The 16,717-nt window shown below is 35.8% G+C and overlaps 2 protein-coding genes across 7 annotated transcripts; both read left to right on the plus strand.

The window, feature by feature from the left end:
- The first annotated feature begins 307 nt into the window (after positions 1-307).
- On the plus strand, positions 308-6,691 carry LOC147284636 (SIN-like family protein). 2 transcript variants are annotated; one of them, XM_086243898.1, is made up of 13 exons: positions 308-834; positions 954-1,022; positions 1,107-1,214; positions 1,325-1,393; positions 2,492-2,656; positions 2,975-3,022; positions 3,434-3,540; positions 3,637-3,690; positions 4,310-4,361; positions 4,595-5,226; positions 5,407-5,622; positions 5,849-5,969; positions 6,470-6,691. In XM_086243898.1, exons 1-13 carry the CDS (start codon positions 481-483, stop codon positions 6,539-6,541), a joined length of 2,067 nt encoding a protein of 688 aa, XP_086100024.1. In that variant the 5' UTR covers positions 308-480; the 3' UTR covers positions 6,542-6,691. The 2 variants fall into 2 exon arrangements, with proteins under 2 accessions (XP_086100024.1, XP_086100025.1); XM_086243899.1 differs by having other exon boundaries at positions 5,849-5,964.
- Positions 6,692-8,531: 1,840 nt separating this feature from the next.
- On the plus strand, positions 8,532-14,917 carry LOC147284637 (splicing factor U2af large subunit B-like). 5 transcript variants are annotated; one of them, XR_015122339.1, is made up of 13 exons: positions 8,532-8,828; positions 9,603-9,922; positions 10,159-10,278; positions 11,563-11,636; positions 12,288-12,358; positions 12,495-12,542; positions 12,641-12,700; positions 12,916-12,976; positions 13,065-13,177; positions 13,340-13,786; positions 13,942-14,083; positions 14,204-14,409; positions 14,649-14,730. XR_015122339.1 is itself a non-coding variant. In XM_086244297.1 (13 exons), exons 1-13 carry the CDS (start codon positions 8,700-8,702, stop codon positions 14,784-14,786), a joined length of 1,788 nt encoding a protein of 595 aa, XP_086100423.1. In that variant the 5' UTR covers positions 8,532-8,699; the 3' UTR covers positions 14,787-14,917. The 5 variants fall into 5 exon arrangements, 4 of the variants coding, with proteins under 4 accessions (XP_086100423.1, XP_086100422.1, XP_086100425.1 ...); XM_086244297.1 differs by having other exon boundaries at positions 12,498-12,542; positions 14,342-14,409; positions 14,649-14,917; XM_086244296.1 differs by having other exon boundaries at positions 8,533-8,828; positions 14,342-14,409; positions 14,649-14,917.
- The last annotated feature ends 1,800 nt before the right edge of the window (positions 14,918-16,717 follow it).

Genomic DNA, 16,717 nt, shown 5'->3' on the forward strand with positions numbered 1-16,717 from the left:
ATGTGAAATTAATGAGAAATTAATTAATGAGAGAGAATCAAGAGAAAATTAATTAAGAAGAGAGAAGCGGCAAACAAATTCTCATGGGCGAGAAAATAAATTTAGAAAATTGATAACTGACCATTGAATTTAAATAGGAACGATTTTAGTCATTTGAAGTATAAATTTTAAAATTCAAAAACCAAAAACCGTTTTTTATTATTATATAGATTTATTTGATTTAAAAATATATTTTAATTTTTACCTTTATAACAGAAAATGTTGGACTCAGCAACCGACTCAACCCCGCCTCCAAGCCCCTCGCGGTTTCAACATAACTCGCCGCTAATTTACAAAACCCCACGCACACAGAACCTCACCCAAAAAACCCACAAATAAAAAAATAAAAAAAAACAACGCACAAAGAAGAACCTCTCAGTCACCAGCTCTGTGTTCCGTCGTCCCCGTTCACCGGAGCTAGAGAAACGCGGAGCTCCGAGTATGGACCCGAACGACCTCTTCGCCCCGACGACCCAGGCCCCTTCTCGGACCTCCAGGTTCGCGCCCAAGTCCTCCAAGCCCAAACCGAAACCGGTTCCGAAGCCCGAGCCCGAACAGCCGGAGCTGAAACCCAAACCGGAACAACTCGACAACCTGATTGCGCCGGAGAAGAAAGAAGAAGCAGCAGCCGATGATGGCGCGCCGAAGACCGAAGCTTTTATTGGCGATGTGAAAATGGAAACCGAGGAAGAATTTAAAGAAAACGATCCTATGGAAGAAGACGTTGCCGAAGAAGATACAGTAGTGCGAGAAATAGACGTCTTCTTCAATCCTCAAGTCGATGCCAACAGCCAGGTCTGTCTGTCACTCTCTCTCTCTCTCTCTCTCTCTCTCTTTAAGCTCTGTGTTTACTCTAATTATTTTTCTGAAGGATTTTGATTTTCCCTAATTCGTTTAATTTTTGCTTTAATCAGTTGTATGTGTTGCAATATCCTCTGAGGCCGTGGTGGCGACCGTACGAGTTGGAGAACCGGTGCGAGGAGGTGCTATTTTTGGTTCGTTGATGTTTTGTTTTGAGAGGGATTGCAGGGACTGACATTTTGATTTGGTTTGGTTTGGTTTTACAGGTGAGGGTGAAACCTGCCACTTCAGAAGTGGAGGTTGACTTGTCTCTCGATCTTGACCCGAAGAATTACGACGAAGATTGCGGTAACAGGCTCAAAATGACAAAGCAGGTGGTCAATTTTGTGTATAAAAGTTGTACCTATAGCTTGATCAAATATGCTTTGAGTATTGTAGCATTGTTGCCTATAACACTGTTAATTTTGGGGTTTGTTTTCCTCAGACTTTGTCTACAGCATGGAAGCCACCCCGCACAACTGGCTATGCTGTTGGGGTTTTGATGGGTAATAAGGTATGTGCATATTATATTGACCTTTGAAGTATCATCCACAGATTTTATGTTGAATGTGGTTGATTTTGTAGATTGGGAGATGGGTTGTTTCCGAGATGCATGTTCATACCAAGGGTGGTTTGTCATTAATGTTGTCTAAGGTGTTAGGAGACCTCAATCCCCGGCAAGGAGTAATCTGCTTTAGTTCTGAACTCAAATTAGAATTTTAGAGTTAATTTTGGAGGCCAGTTAAATTTCCAGTCAATTTTCGGATGATATAAACTGGCTTTTCAATTTTGAAGAGAAGACACTTATTGCACTTGCAAAGCAAATTGGTATGATGGAGTTGTGGTGCTATATTATATACTTGATCAAGTAGTGGTTGGAGGATGTACCTTGGAAGTGGTTAGGTGTTTACTCTGAATAGTGTTAGTTTTTTGAAAGCTAATCAGGTTTAATTAATTACTACATAGTTACTTGGAAGTGGTTAGGTGTTTACTCTGAATAGTGTTAGTTACTGGGTTTTAACATTTCTTTCACTTCAACAAGATTGGCTTGCATCAAGTTTCTCGAAAATGGTAGTTGTGCAAATTTTAGAAAACTAAATGCTGCTCCTCCTACTTATGTCATATCTCTGTTCCAGACAAAGTTGGCCACAAAGCATGAGTTTCTATTGTTTTGGGATTGGACCCAACATCTTAGCGCAAAAATCCAAGCCTCTTTCAAAAAAGTTGGTCAAATGTGTCATGTCATTTTAGACCCCGAGGCGATTAATTTAAAAAGGTGCTCATGAACAAATGTTAGTTGATGGGTCTCTGAATTACACAGAATTTTAATGTGTTGATCGATTGTTGATGGAACCAGTTGTTGGCGAGGTGAATCGCAAATGTGGTTAACTTTACCAGAGGACTCTCTCTCTCTCTCTCTCTCTCTCTCTCTCTCTATATATATATATATTTTAATTAGACAAATCTTGAAACATTTTAGTAGTTTTTTAGTCTCTTATGAGAGTAAATGGGTTTTATTGCTTTAGAATCTCACTTGTTGACACAGTGTTGGTTTGACTTGTTGGTGTAGAAGCATTGAAAGAGTTTGTGCTTTTTTTTCTTCATCTTGCAGTTACACTTGAATCCTATTCATGCAGTTGTGCAGCTCCGCCCATCATTGGAACATCTCAAGTCTGGTGGATTGAAAAAGAAGGACAAGGTCACAGGGGATGCAGAAGTTACAGTTAAATTAGAAGAATCTAGTGAGAAAAAATCTTCTGGTTCATCAAAGAAGCAGGTTCTCTCTCTCTCTCTCTCTCTCTCTCTCTCTCAATTTCATATTGTGCTTTAGGGCAGTGTAGTGAAGAATTTTTTGGAGCATATGGACCCAATTCTGTACATTATTGGAACATATAAAATCTATTTAGGATTGAGGTTTTAAATTTACAGTGATGTAGTGCAGTTTTGAGCTTCTTTAACTTCGGAGCCGGAAGTCTGACTCCACCTTACTGTTCCAAGTTTTGGTTCTATATTGTCTTTTTTGATATTCATGTTTACTCAATACACTTGTGTCTATGTCATGAAAAGATTTATTCATCTATTTTCATTTTTTCAGAACAAGCGGATGGAGCCTTCAACTGAGCAAAAGACTGAAGATGAAGAGGTATGAGAATATTCTTTTTATAACAAAAGACTGGAGCCTTCCCAGAAGTTAAATCTTCTTGATTTGTACCAAAAAACAAAATGTGTTTGTTTGGAGCCTTCCCAGAAGTTAATCTTCTTGATTTCTACCAAAAAAATGAGAATATTCTTTTTATAACAAAAGACTGGAGCCTTCCCAGAAGTTAAATCTTCTTGATTTGTACCAAAAAAACAAAATGTGTTTGTTTGGAGCCTTCTCAGAAGTTAATCTTCTTGATTTCTACCAAAAAAACAAAATTTGTTTGGTTTAGTGAATGCTTGGGTTTTGATAAAGATTCATGATGCGTTGCAGTGGTTGATTTTATTAGACTTTTTTGATAATCTATATCAATATAAATATATATACATATATTTTCTCCACCGTCTTCTCCAGGGTTGGGTTCCACTTCAGTACCATAGCTCAGAAAGTGATTTTTCAGCCAGATATTTACAAAGAATGGTGGTACAAGAAAGTTCTCCAATACAATTTACTATGAGTCCGTATGTTCTTTTATCCCCAGTACTTACCTGTTCTCCTATTCTTTAAAGCTCTGAATACGCTAGTTATAATGTTTTAATTTTTGTTATTATTTGTAGGTATGACTATGTTAACTCCTTGTGTCCTAGAACGTGCAAAGGTTCTTCTAAAAGGTGCAGTCATTCTTATATTAATCAGTTCTTCATAACATGGCGCAAATCTTAGTATGTTATTATTTTTTTTTTAATCCCTCTTTTGATGACATTATCTTCTTTCCAAAGTGGCAAGTCAATTATCAATTTCTCACTTTTCTTAATTCAAGGTTACAGAAAACTGAAACTGAAGAGGTCCTTTTAATTTTGCATGAAAACATAGGGTGTGTTTTTGAAGATGAGTCTTGTATATTGACACAAATACACAACTAGAAGACCAAGACATTGTCATATACTCATATAAATTTATAAGTTGACCTTCCACTCTGTTTTTGAAATGTTTTCTGTTTGCATCAACAGCTAAAATGAAACTGATACAATGATACTACATTGATAATCTTAATCTTGCTGACTGGCCTTATAAACAACGATGGAAGTATATAGTGATTGGTCTTGCTTTTGCCTGCTTGTGATTTTGATGGAAAAACAATTTTTTTTTCATTCACATGGTTTTATGTTTATTTATGCATATTTTATTTATTTATTTAATTATTTGTTATGGACATAGCTATCTAATGAAAACTTTAGCACTTACCAGCTTTTGATTTAATTTTAAAGACATGAATGGGTATTGTTTCAGGTTTCTGCTTTCCCTGCCCCTGGAAGAGCGTATCAAGAAGTTGCTTGTTGAGGTTTGTTGCAACTTACTTGAGCCACAAATTAATGTTCTGTTGATAAAATAGTAATAAATTTGAAGCTGGTACACACCTTTGTTGTCTGACCTGGGATCATCCTTCCAAACATATCAGCATTGCTTCCATAATATGGAAATAGGCCAATTGTTGCCTTATTATCTTTATAGTTAAAAATTTCTTAAAGTCATGACAACAGAAACCATAAGTAATTCAAGGTTGTGCCATAACAGGAACCTGTAGCTCGTCGATTCAGTGATCTTAAGAAGTACTATGCGCCTGATTGCACTACGGAAAATCTTTTGGATGTCCTTCAGAAGCATGCTCTATTACTGCATGGTCTCTGGGTTCCAAAAACTTCATTGCTATATGCAAATAGAGATGATGATGGCTCCCATAGAAACAAGAAAGATGATGTCGATCGGCAAACAGCTAGAAATTACATTCTAAATTTATTTCAGAAGACCCCTGTAATCAGTAATTCACAACTAGATCTCCCACATAACCTTAAAACTCATGTGTATGAATCCCTGAAAATATTAGCTGTCTCAAGACCATCCTCTCAAGATTGGAAATTTAAAGAGAAACCAGATATGTCATTCAATGAACTCTACCCAGACATTGCTAAAAGCCAAGAACAGAACTGGGAACGTTTGGATAGGTTGTTGGCACAGAAGATGAATACTGACCGTGGTGTGAAGAATGCTACTATGACTAGTAAGCCTGGAAAATTGCTGAATTCTGATAAAGGTACTACAAAACGTACAAGTGAAGTTCACAGTGGCGGAAAGACCATGTCAGATGATACTCGAGCAGCTCTACCGGAGGCTATTAAAGAAGTTCTTCAAGAACACAAGGTTTGCAAGTAAGTTATTGGAACTTTAACCTCTGCACATTTCACATCTGCTTTAAAAGTAAACTATTATCATTTTCTTATCGTTCAATATGATTAATACGATCAACCATGAAGTTATTAGAATTGAATCATTGATAGAAGTTTCTTTCTCATCATATTGCTTTGACTTATATGCAATTTTCTTGGCAGCTTTCAGCTTATATGCGAAGGATTACGTAGGTTGGCAGTTAGAAAATCTACTCTTCCCAAGGTTGATCCTAAAAATAAAAAGGTTATAGCTGCGGCATATGGTGTTGAGGCTCCTCCACAGGAGCTGCAGAAAGTCATAAGTCAAGTTGCGGTAGACATTCATGGTTCATATGTCTTGGAATCATCGCCAGAACACCCAGAGCATAATAAGTTGAGGTTGTTCCCATTTCTTTTATGTATTAACTATTAAGTACCTAAAATATATGATGTTGTGCACCTTAGGTAGGGCTTGATATATCAACAGAAGAGGCTGTAAGAATCATTTGTCACGTTTTCTTAACAGTTACTATGATGGTATTGTGGTCTATGTTCCAAGGTTATTTCAGAATGAGCCAGATTTCATCCATTGATGTTAACTTTAAATTTGTGTTTGTTCTTGCAGGAAAGTTGTAATTGATCTTCTAATCGCAAAAGAACCTAATGCGAAGCTTAGAAAGGCTGATGTTTTTGAAGCTGCTAGGATTTCTCTTGGGAGGGACATCAATAATAATGAATATAGTAAGGTCAGTTGTATTTTATGTTTGCGATCTGGTAGTGTTACATTGGTTGTCAGGCAACCTAACATAACCTTTCTCCTTTCTCCATGTTTGGGACAATTTGTGTCACAAAAGAAAGACTCTGGGCATTAAAATTTTCAAAAAAAAATACCATAGATCTCTTCTTGTTGCCCTATGTTTCCAACTCTGTTGTTGAACCATCTAATGTTCTCATCTAACAGCAGCCAGTAAAGCACATAGAATTCTTCTTGAACTTTGTTACTCGTAGTTTTTGTTGCAAACCTTTGCTTTTGTGTTGCACCTTGGCATCAGATTGCACGTTGCTTCTTGATAAACCTTACCTGTGCTTGAGGCTTTTGATAATGGCTCGATTAATGGCAATGAAAACCAAATCTCAGAATCATTTTAATTAAGTTTTATTTTGTACTTTAGCTTATTATGATGTTTAGATGCAATGCTGAGCATTTGTTTATAAACCAAAAATATGATTCCCGGTTCTTATGCAGGTCATGAATGATTTTTGCGTGTCCAGAGGGTCTGCATGGGTCTTGAAATGCGGTGATGGCGGTCCACAATGATCCTGAAAAACTGATGATTGGATTGATGACAAAATTTATTCTGGTTTGAGGAAATGCGAGTTGCCAGATTCATTTTTCTCTCTTTTTTACGAAGTACATATTGTCGTCCTATACTACTATGCGTCTAATGATAGTTATATACACACATTTTTAACAAGAATTTCTACCATTTGGATTTAAAATGTCTCCTACTTATAATTTTTGTTTTCCGCATGATCTTGCACCCACGGGTATTGTGAGTTTTTTCCAATCAATGGGTGGGGTGCCATTGCCAATTCTAATTTGTTTTTTTTAAAAAAAAATTAATTAATTTCCAAGTTTTTATTTAAGGATGATTCTTGCAAAAAATAATATAAATCGAAAACTACAATAAATTACTAAACTATTCTATTTAAGCATTTGTTTCAGTGTTTACTAATAAATTATTAGATGCCTTAATGATATTCAATTTGAATGAAGACAACAACTCACAATGTATCACTTAATTTGTTGTCATAAATTTTTTATGAATTTGTTGTTTTTTAAATATTTGCAAGGTTTAAATTTTAATAATTTTTTTTATGAATTTGAAGCAGTCACACTGTAATTGTTTTGTATAGCTAACCGATTTGTGACCTAATTCAAAATGTCTTGTTTTGTATTCGATAACAGTTATATAACTAAATGACTTTTGATTGAGATGATTTTTTGCATAGATGATTTTTAATAAGTGATCTAAAAAATAAACGGTTCCAATCTTGAGCCTACACTGTCGAATAAGCATTTTTGAGGGGTAGGGTGACCTAAGCATTGTCCAAAAATTAATATACTAATACACTAAATTATTAGTTTAAGAAAAATAAAAAACAAGCAGTCAAATTTTATTATTATTTACTACTTAGCTACAATGATATCTTTTTTTTTTTTGGGGATAGGTTTTAGTAATCATACTTTGGTTTAATGACAAGCACCATACTTAAAATTAGGCTGTATTATACAAAAAATGGTTTTGTGTTAATTGTATAAGATAATAATTCGGTGAATGATAAATTAGTAAACTTTGGAGGCCCCCATGTGAAAACACCACATATAAAGTATTTGAGGTTTAATATAAACGTCTACTCCGTTTTCTTTGTTATACTTCATGTTTTGGCAGTATATGTTCCATGTCTTCAAATTCCTCTATCTTTCCTTATCCCCTCTCACATATTTTGAATTTTTTTTTTAAGTCAAACAAGAATTACGAAAAGTCGCTCAAAATCTGTTAGAAGGGACAAGAAATGACAAGGGATTTAGGGATAGGAGATCTCTACCCTGTTTCGACCCCTTTAAACAAGTGCTGAGTGACAAACCAAATAAAATTCTAAGAAAATAACTTACCTGCCCCCGTGTTAGGGGGATAGGTGGTGACGTGGTGTCACAAGAGACAGCGAGCCAGAGAGAGAGAGAGAGAGAGAGAGGAGAGAGATAGAGAGAGAGGCTGGAATGGGGATGCCAGCTGGTGTCATCGGGGGTGCAGGCAAGTTCTTCTCAAATTCTAAATATGCATGGTAATATTTGTGTTGGCTCCTATAATGAGCAGTTGACTCCTTAAAAAATAGGCTGGCTTCAAATTCCTTAGGCCTTTTCGTTTTTTAGGGATGTTGTTTTGGGCTTAAAAAAAGCCCTTTTACTAATTTGTAGTTCTTTCTTTTTATGGCAGAACTAATAGGTAGTTCTAGTCTTCTAGAACCTTGTATTTGTTTCATTTAATTTTTTATTGCTCTCTTTCTTTTTACATATTTAACCCCATTTAAACCTCTACTAATTTTACAATAATATTACCAAAGAAAAATACATTTTACCATAATCCTAAGGAAAAAAAGATTTACCATATTATTTTTGTTATAGTTAAAATTTTACCATAATAAGTTTTTGGTAAATAAAATTATAACCAAGTAACCAACTTCCATAAGGCTTAGGATTGTAAAAACAATAAAGTACTGCCCACGGATTCCTCTTTCTACATCAACAACTACGCGCTCTATAAAGTGGGAAAGTCCTTTTTGCGAGCCCTAGATTTCTCAGCGCTTCCAGTCAGTCTCGTCTTCTATTATCGCAGACAATTAATTTTCCCGAGAAACAAACGCGAAGTAAGATTGAGGAACTGCGAGAAAGTCCGAGGGAACTGAGAGCTAAGATGACGGACTACGAAGGAAGGTACGAAGGGAACGGAGAGGACGCTGACAACTATGGTGGTGGTTCCTCTCCTCAACCTCGTGCTACCAACCATGGTGGTCCCGACGATTACAGCGATTCCAAATCTCAGGTACACCTTGTGTTGCCTACATTTTCAACTGCATAAGTTTTTGTTTTTCTTCCGGTTACATAATTCTAAGATCGCTGTAAATAGTGGGTTTGAATTTTGTGGTTTTGGTAAATTTTAGGGTTTTTGTTGTTGTTGTTGAGTTTCTCTGTTTCTTTTTGGGATATAGGCTTTTATAATACGAGGTTGCATTACGAGGGTGATTTTAGGGATTTGGTTGGCCTAGATTGATTGCTTGTAATTTAGAGTTTTTACATAATTTTAGTGGTGTTAGTTTTGTTTTACACGCGAATTTATGTCTTTATGTATATGGTCATTCGTTTTATACTCAACCCATATGGTTAGTGAATACTAGGATCTTTCTGGACGAGGTATCTGGGCATGGCCTCAATAATTTTATTAGGGTTTATTTTAACTGTTCTACGCAATTCTTCATGCCCATACACCAAGCTTTGTAATATGTTATGATGGTAGTTGAAAGCATGTGTTTGTCTTCCATAAATTGTGAAATAGAACTCGATGTACATTGTCAAACATGTGTTCTGGCTTTGTCAGGATTATGTATATTCTATTATATCCTAGATGTCCAATCTTAAAAAGGCTTGTTGATATTTAATAACACTTTAATTTCAGGTTTGTTTTGTATTGGATAATAGACTCTTTTTCCTTTGCTTCTTTGGATAGAATGTTGTGTCTAAGTATCGCTGAAAAAGGCATGTATTAGTTTGATTTCATTATTTACTTCTAATGTATACTAATGTATTGTCTATTTTGCAGCATGGTTCTCGTGATTATGAGAGAGAGTCTTCAAAGAGTAGAGAAAAGGAAAGAGAAAAAGGGCGTGATAAGGAGAGGGACAGGGACAGAGATCGGGAGAGAGACAAGGATAGGGATAGGGGGAGAAGCAAGGACAAAGATAGGGAAAGGGAAAGGGATAGGGATAGGGATAGAGAAAGGGATAGGGAAAGAGAAAGGGACCGAGACAGGGATCGTGATCGTCATCATAGAGACCGCCACAGGGAACGCGAAAGAAGTGAGCGGCGGAGAGATAAGGATGATGACGATGAGGATCACTACCGTAGCCGGGACTATGATAGGTATGAATAATTTTTATCTACCTGTGAAATGAATGTTCTGTTAGGAAACAAGGAATGTAATATCTACCAAGTTTGAATCTCTGATACAAATTTGGCAGTTTAAATTTTTATACTGCTACGTAAATATTGTGTGAATTTACCCAGTGAAGCTCCTCCTTTTTTAAATTTCTGTCTTCTAGAAATATATCCTTCCAATTCCTTTTCTCTTATTATTTTTTATGTAATGATTCCTACAGGCGGAGGGATTATGACAGAGACAGGGAGGATAGGCATAGGCGCAAGTCTCGGTCTCGTTCAAGGGCTAGATCTGAGCACAAATCTAGATCGAGGTCACGTTCTCGTTCACGTTCAAAAAGGTAAGTTGTGTGAGAGATTAGTAATGTAATTATGGATGAAAAACGTGGTTGAATAATTTTGACGACTCCCAAATTTTGTAGCAGACCTCAAATATTTTTGGAATAAACACTTTGTTTACTTGAGTTCTTATCATTTATTCTCTTCTCCCTTTATCGGGTCTCACAGTGAACTCTTGTTTGTGGGCTTTGTTTCTTCATTTTCTGAACGTTTGTCTATGCATGAGCAAGCTGCATGGTTTTGATTTAGAAAAGGATTTTTGATGGAGTATGCACAAATATCTATTATCCTGAGTAACTTAAGAGATGTGGGTCAATATGAGATTTGTACTAATAGTTTTTGCTGTAATTTTTCAAAAGATGTTTTCCCTGTTTTTTCTTCTTGTTCTATGGTATCTGTTTTGAAAAGTGTCATTTCTCCAGGTGTGTGAATTTTCAATATTGTTTTTCTTGAAACATCTGTATGTACAGTGTTTTACCTTGTGTATAAAATCTTTCATTTATTCGTTTCCCTTCTGTCAGGGTGCATCTTATAATATATAGCCTCTTTGGCTGTTTTTTCAAAATCTGCTACAAAAAACAGTAGTTCAATTGTTTTCATAGTTCTCTAATTCCTTAACTGAAACTAGCCCTGTAAATAGTTCCTGAAAACTTGCTTGGCTGCATGTTTTTACACTGTTTTCTGTTTGCATTATTTTAATGACCAGAAGCTGTTTTTAAAAGAAAGAACTGAACAGGACCTTATGTTCTCCTTTTATATTTGTCTTTGCTGGTTTTATTTTAATGTGCCATATAACAAGCACTGACAAGAAAATGCCAATATTACTGTTGACTATTGGTAGCAATGGTGTTTTGTTTGTAATAAGTTAAAAGTACAAATCACTTTAGCTAACAAGGCATTTTTCATACTAAATTGAACATGTTAACCATATCTATCTGTTTATTTCATTTGATTTGATTACAGTACAATTTCTGAGTGTGGTGGTGAAGACATGTTTCTGTTTGATTTATTTTAGGGTGAGTATAAATGTAAGATAAATATTGAACGTGAAATATAGAACTAATAAATTTTATGTAGTCTTTATTAGATATCTCCTTTTGTATGAATTTCATGTGGGTATAAATTTAGTTGGGATAAGCCAGGTAATCTTTCCAGATTTATTGTTCTCTATGATTGTTGTAATAAATTCTCATAGTTCACAGAACCTATGTTGTTAGCCTCAGGTCTTTAATTTACCACTTGTATATTGGCTTTGTTGTTGGTATCCTGACATTAACTACTTGCAGCAAAAGGATTAGCGGTTTCGACATGGCACCTCCTGCTTCTGCAATGCTAGCTGGTGCTGCTGCTGCTGCAGCAGGTACATTTACTCTCCTAGACTTAGGATTGTTATATTCTGTTAACTGCTTTTTGTCTTTGTTGGACTAGTGTGGAAAGTTCGTATCCAATTGCATGGTGTTATTTTGGTAAGCTATATTTTGTTCCTTCACTTGTGCATATAGCTTTTATAAAGCCATGGTCTCTGGATGGGTTATAATATTTTTTATTGTTTACTTGGTGACATATTTCTGGGACTGAGAGATCTTTCTGGTTTTTTCTTGTGTTTGGTGTTTTGTTTGTTTGTTTCTATGTCTTGTCTTTTGTTGTAAGAAGGCAATGTTGGGCTACTTGCCCCACTGTGCTGACAATGGGTGTGAGCCGACTTCTGTAGCTTTTATGTACAAGGAGGAATCAATGCACCGGTTTGATGGATCTTGTTCGTCTTCAACCGGCAACTATTGCCTTTTTTGGTAGTCTTACAAATATTTCCTCCAGAACTTGTAAATGATGTATTTCTTTCATCTCCTTTGATAAACTATATATTTTGAAGGTTAGGTTATGCTTAATCTAATGAGTTTTCATGGAATATGAAGATGCAGAGGAATCATTTGGCACTTACATTCAATATGTCTTTAGAAGTTAAAATATGGTAGTGCTCTGATGACTGAAATGCATTATAATTTCTTTGCAGGCCAGATTCAAGGGACTAGTCCAACCATTCCTGGGATGTTTCCAAACATGTTTCCTTTAACGACGGGTCAGGTATCTCTCTCTCTCTCTCTCTCTCTCTCTCTCTCTCTCTATCCCTCTCCCTCTCCCTCTCCCTACCAAAATATCATGACACATACATCTGAGCTGCTTGAGTTTCATTAATTTTATATCTTTTGTGTATTTGCAGCAGTTTGGTGCCCTTCCAGTTATGCCTGTACAGGCAATGACTCAACAGGTTGGCATGATATTGTTTTTAGTATGTATTTCTTACATCCCACCCCTCCCCCAATTTCACATTTACTGACATTAATTTTTATTTGTTTGTGGTATCAGGCTACTAGGCATGCCCGGAGGGTGTACGTTGGAGGGCTTCCCCCTACAGCGAATGAACAGGTTTAGTACACCTTTTTGTTGACCTTTTATCGTGTGTACTCATCTACTTATGATTAGTAAGCGTTGTCATATATTGTTTTAAAATGCATTTTTGTTTTGTTGAAATGATGGGAAAAAAAAAGTAATATGGTTTACCCAAAATGAACAATATGTTTTAATGTACACTCAAGCTTTCACTTTCTTTTGGTTAACTTGGCTTCATCTGTCATCTGCAGTCGGTTGCTACATTTTTCAGCCAAGTTATGGCTGCAATTGGAGGGAACACTGCTGGTCCAGGTATATTGATGTTTGCACTCAAATCTCTCATGGCCAAGTGCTGCCCTATAGATGATTACCTAATTTTTTTTTAATATGTTTCATGCAGGAGATGCTGTTGTTAATGTTTACATTAACCATGAGAAGAAATTTGCTTTTGTGGAGATGAGATCTGTTGAAGAGGCCAGCAATGCAATGGCTTTGGATGGAATTATTTTTGAGGTATTCTGTTCTTCCCTTTCACGATCAGTACAGTTAGATATTTGTGCAGCCCTGACATTTTATTAAGCATATTACATGGTTTTGACCTTTACTTTTTTCCCATTATTTGGGTGAATAATATATGGAGCCCCTGTTTTTTTGTCTGGTCAATGTTGATTTCAGGGAGCCCCTGTTAAGGTGAGGAGACCTAGTGACTACAACCCGTCTCTTGCTGCAACACTTGGTCCAAGCCAGCCCAATCCCAACCTGAACCTGGCTGCTGTTGGGCTAACACCGGGTTCTGCTGGTGGGCTCGAGGGTCCTGACCGCATTTTTGTGGGTGGGCTACCCTATTACTTCACAGAAGCACAGATCAAGGAGTTGCTTGAGTCCTTTGGACCCCTTCGGGGTTTTGATCTAGTGAAAGACAGGGAAACGGGGAACTCAAAGGGCTATGCCTTTTGTGTTTACCAAGATCTTTCAGTTACAGACATAGCTTGTGCAGCACTGAACGGGATTAAAATGGGTGACAAGACACTGACAGTTAGGCGTGCTAACCAAGGTGCCAACCAGCCAAAACCAGAGCAAGAGAGTGTTTTGTTGCATGCGCAGCAGCAAATTGCATTGCAGGTAGAGTGAAATCTCAATTTTTTGTTAAATGTCTTATGGACAGGTTGCTCTCACTGCTTTCAAGATGTTTGGTACTAAATACTGTTGAATTTAATCTGATTCTTACTTCTTGTTTAAATTATGTTGGTTTGCTTTAATGTTTGTTTCTTTTGCAGAGGTTCATGTTGTTACAACAGCCTGGCCCTGTGGCCACCAAGGTTTTATGTTTAACTCAAGTAGTTCCTGTGGATGAGCTTAGGGATGATGATGAGTATGAAGATATTTTGTTAGATATGAAGCAAGAAGGCGGAAAGTTTGGTAAATCATCATCATTTAATTGTTAATTTCACTCTTTCTAGTCTTTTTCAGTTAACATACAAAGTTTAATGTGGTATTGATTTTTTTTCTTCTTTTTGTCATTATCTTTCTGTTTTACAGCCTATTTGTAGTCCCACATTCTGCTATAAAGAATCAGGCCTAACATTCAGACAGAAGCCTCCTTAACCTTCTAACTGAATTCACCTGAGATTGTTTGTTGTCTATTTTTATGATTTATTTGATTTCACTGATTTGCAGGTGCATTAGTGAATGTCATCATCCCACGTCCAAGACCAGATGGTGAACCATCACCTGGAGTTGGGAAGGTTTGTTTCAGTTATACTTATTAATAATAATCTGATTTACGAGTTTGTCTATATTACGGACACTGTATGGGACACGAACGGATCCAATAGTTCACAAATCTATAGCATACCCGAATATGGAAAAGTGAATCCATCAAAATTCAAGGGTAAAAAATGTGTTTGTATGTCATATGTGTTTGTACCAGAGATTTTGTTTTTTTCCTGATTTATACTTTGCTGAAAATAATCTATGTTCCCAGGTGTTTCTGGAGTACGCAGATGTTGATGCTTCTACAAAAGCCCGTGCAGGGTTGAATGGCAGGAAATTTGGTGGTAATCCGGTAGTCGCAGTGTATTATCCCGAAGACAAGTTTGCCCAGGGTGACTACGAGGGGTAGTTGTGTAGTTGTTTGTCAGATAGATTTACTCCAGTGTCAGATTTTTAAATTATAGATCTTTTGAGTGTTCTACGCACATTAATGAATGTGTTGCTTTTCAATTAGTGAGAAAACATGAACTTGATGAGTTATATGAGTTATGTTCTCTCTCTCTCTCTCTCTATTCCAATAGCTGCCATGTGCTCCGTCTCAGCAGCATAATGCACCATATCCTCATATATAGAGAATAACTTGCCTGCCCCTGTGATAGGGGCAGGCTTGTGTAACAGCAGCATAACTCCTCTCATATATAACCTTTCAAATGGCCCAGCAAATATAACCAAACAAAGTCAATTCATCCTTCACCAAGCAATCAAAAATACAACCCGAGCGAAACAGCACCACACTCGACTTAACATTCGACGAACACCACACCTCTCCTGCACGTGGACATGCCCACGAGGCATGCAATACCGTCTCCAGCCCACATCAATCTCTCCCTCTTATTAATTACGGTATTTTTTTTTTTTTTTTCGTGACTAGTAGGGCTAAATTGATGATAATGGTAAAAACTTACACCCTTCGGCACACAACTTGTGTCTCATATATGTACATTATGTAACTAGCACATGACCAATATATATGAGACACAAGTTGTATACCACTGTTGCATGCTAGTTTTTCTGAGATAATGTATGCAATTTTTTTTTAGAACTTTAAATTTTATTCAATTATTTTTCTAGTAAATTACTTTAAAGTTCATTTACAGCTATTAATGATAAACAAACTCACTTCAAAAGTTACAATTATAAATAGGTCTACTTTGTGACAAATCACGTTTTAATCTCTTTCGTGTTTTTTGTGCCGAGCACTTAGCGTGTTTTTTTTTTTTTAAACTGATCGTGGTAATTAGTAACAGTCATTTTTACATTATAACACTGGTCGATGTGACTTCATAAGATTGAATTGTGTATTCTGTGTTGATTTTATTAGTTTTTGACATGTTAGGTATATCTATAAGGGCCAGTTTGGTATTGATGTGAGAAAAAAAACAGTTGTGAAGTAAAATAACTGTGAAATAAAGTTAGCTGTAAAGTAAAGCAGTTGAGTGTTTGATAACTATGTTTTCAAAAGTGTTGTGACTGCAAAAAAACAGTATCAAAGTGTATGGTAAATGTTAATGTAAAAGTGTTGTAACTGTGTATAATTACTAAAATAGACATGATACTGAAAGTGTCTTTCACTTATTTGTTTGGTAAAAATAAAATGTATTTGTACTTGTTTAATTTTGAAATTTTTGGCTACAAATTTATATTAGCATTAATTTTTCTAGGATAAACATTATTAAATAAGTATGCCTATTATTTTTTTAAGTATATTATAATTTTAATCGTACAAATAAAATATCATTATTAATGATCACAATATAAAATATAACTAACAATAGACATATTGTTTAATTTAAAATAAACAAATAAGCATAAAATAAAATAGGGATAAAAGATGTGATTTTCAAAAATCAATGAGGATATTATGGGTAAAATAAAATTTTAATTGTTGTTGTGATTCACTATAGTTTTCAAAAACAAGTAGAAACTTGTTTTCTGTTTTTGCTGTAGGGAGTTGAGAATTGTGGGGAAAAATAGTTTTTAATTTTTATGCATTGTCATCCAAGCAGCTTTTGAGTCCTCTACCGTAATTCCAAATGGTGCCTAAGTATTATTTTTATACAATTCAAATATCTTCTGTTGCACAGTGGCAATTTCTGAGCATTCGGTAAATAGTGTTGAACGCTCGATGAGTTCCGTGTCGTACACATTTCATTAAAGTAGATCGATTTGGGATTATTATAGCGTGTGGAATGAGTTATCAACCTTATTTTTTAAGTGGACTTAAAAAAAAAACCCTTATTTTTTTTGTGTGTTTTGCCTATAAATATTTTATTAATTTAT

Source organism: Dryas octopetala, chromosome 5 (assembly GCF_963921425.1).
Source record: "Dryas octopetala chromosome 5, drDryOcto1.1, whole genome shotgun sequence".
Taxonomy (NCBI): Eukaryota; Viridiplantae; Streptophyta; class Magnoliopsida; order Rosales; family Rosaceae; genus Dryas; species Dryas octopetala.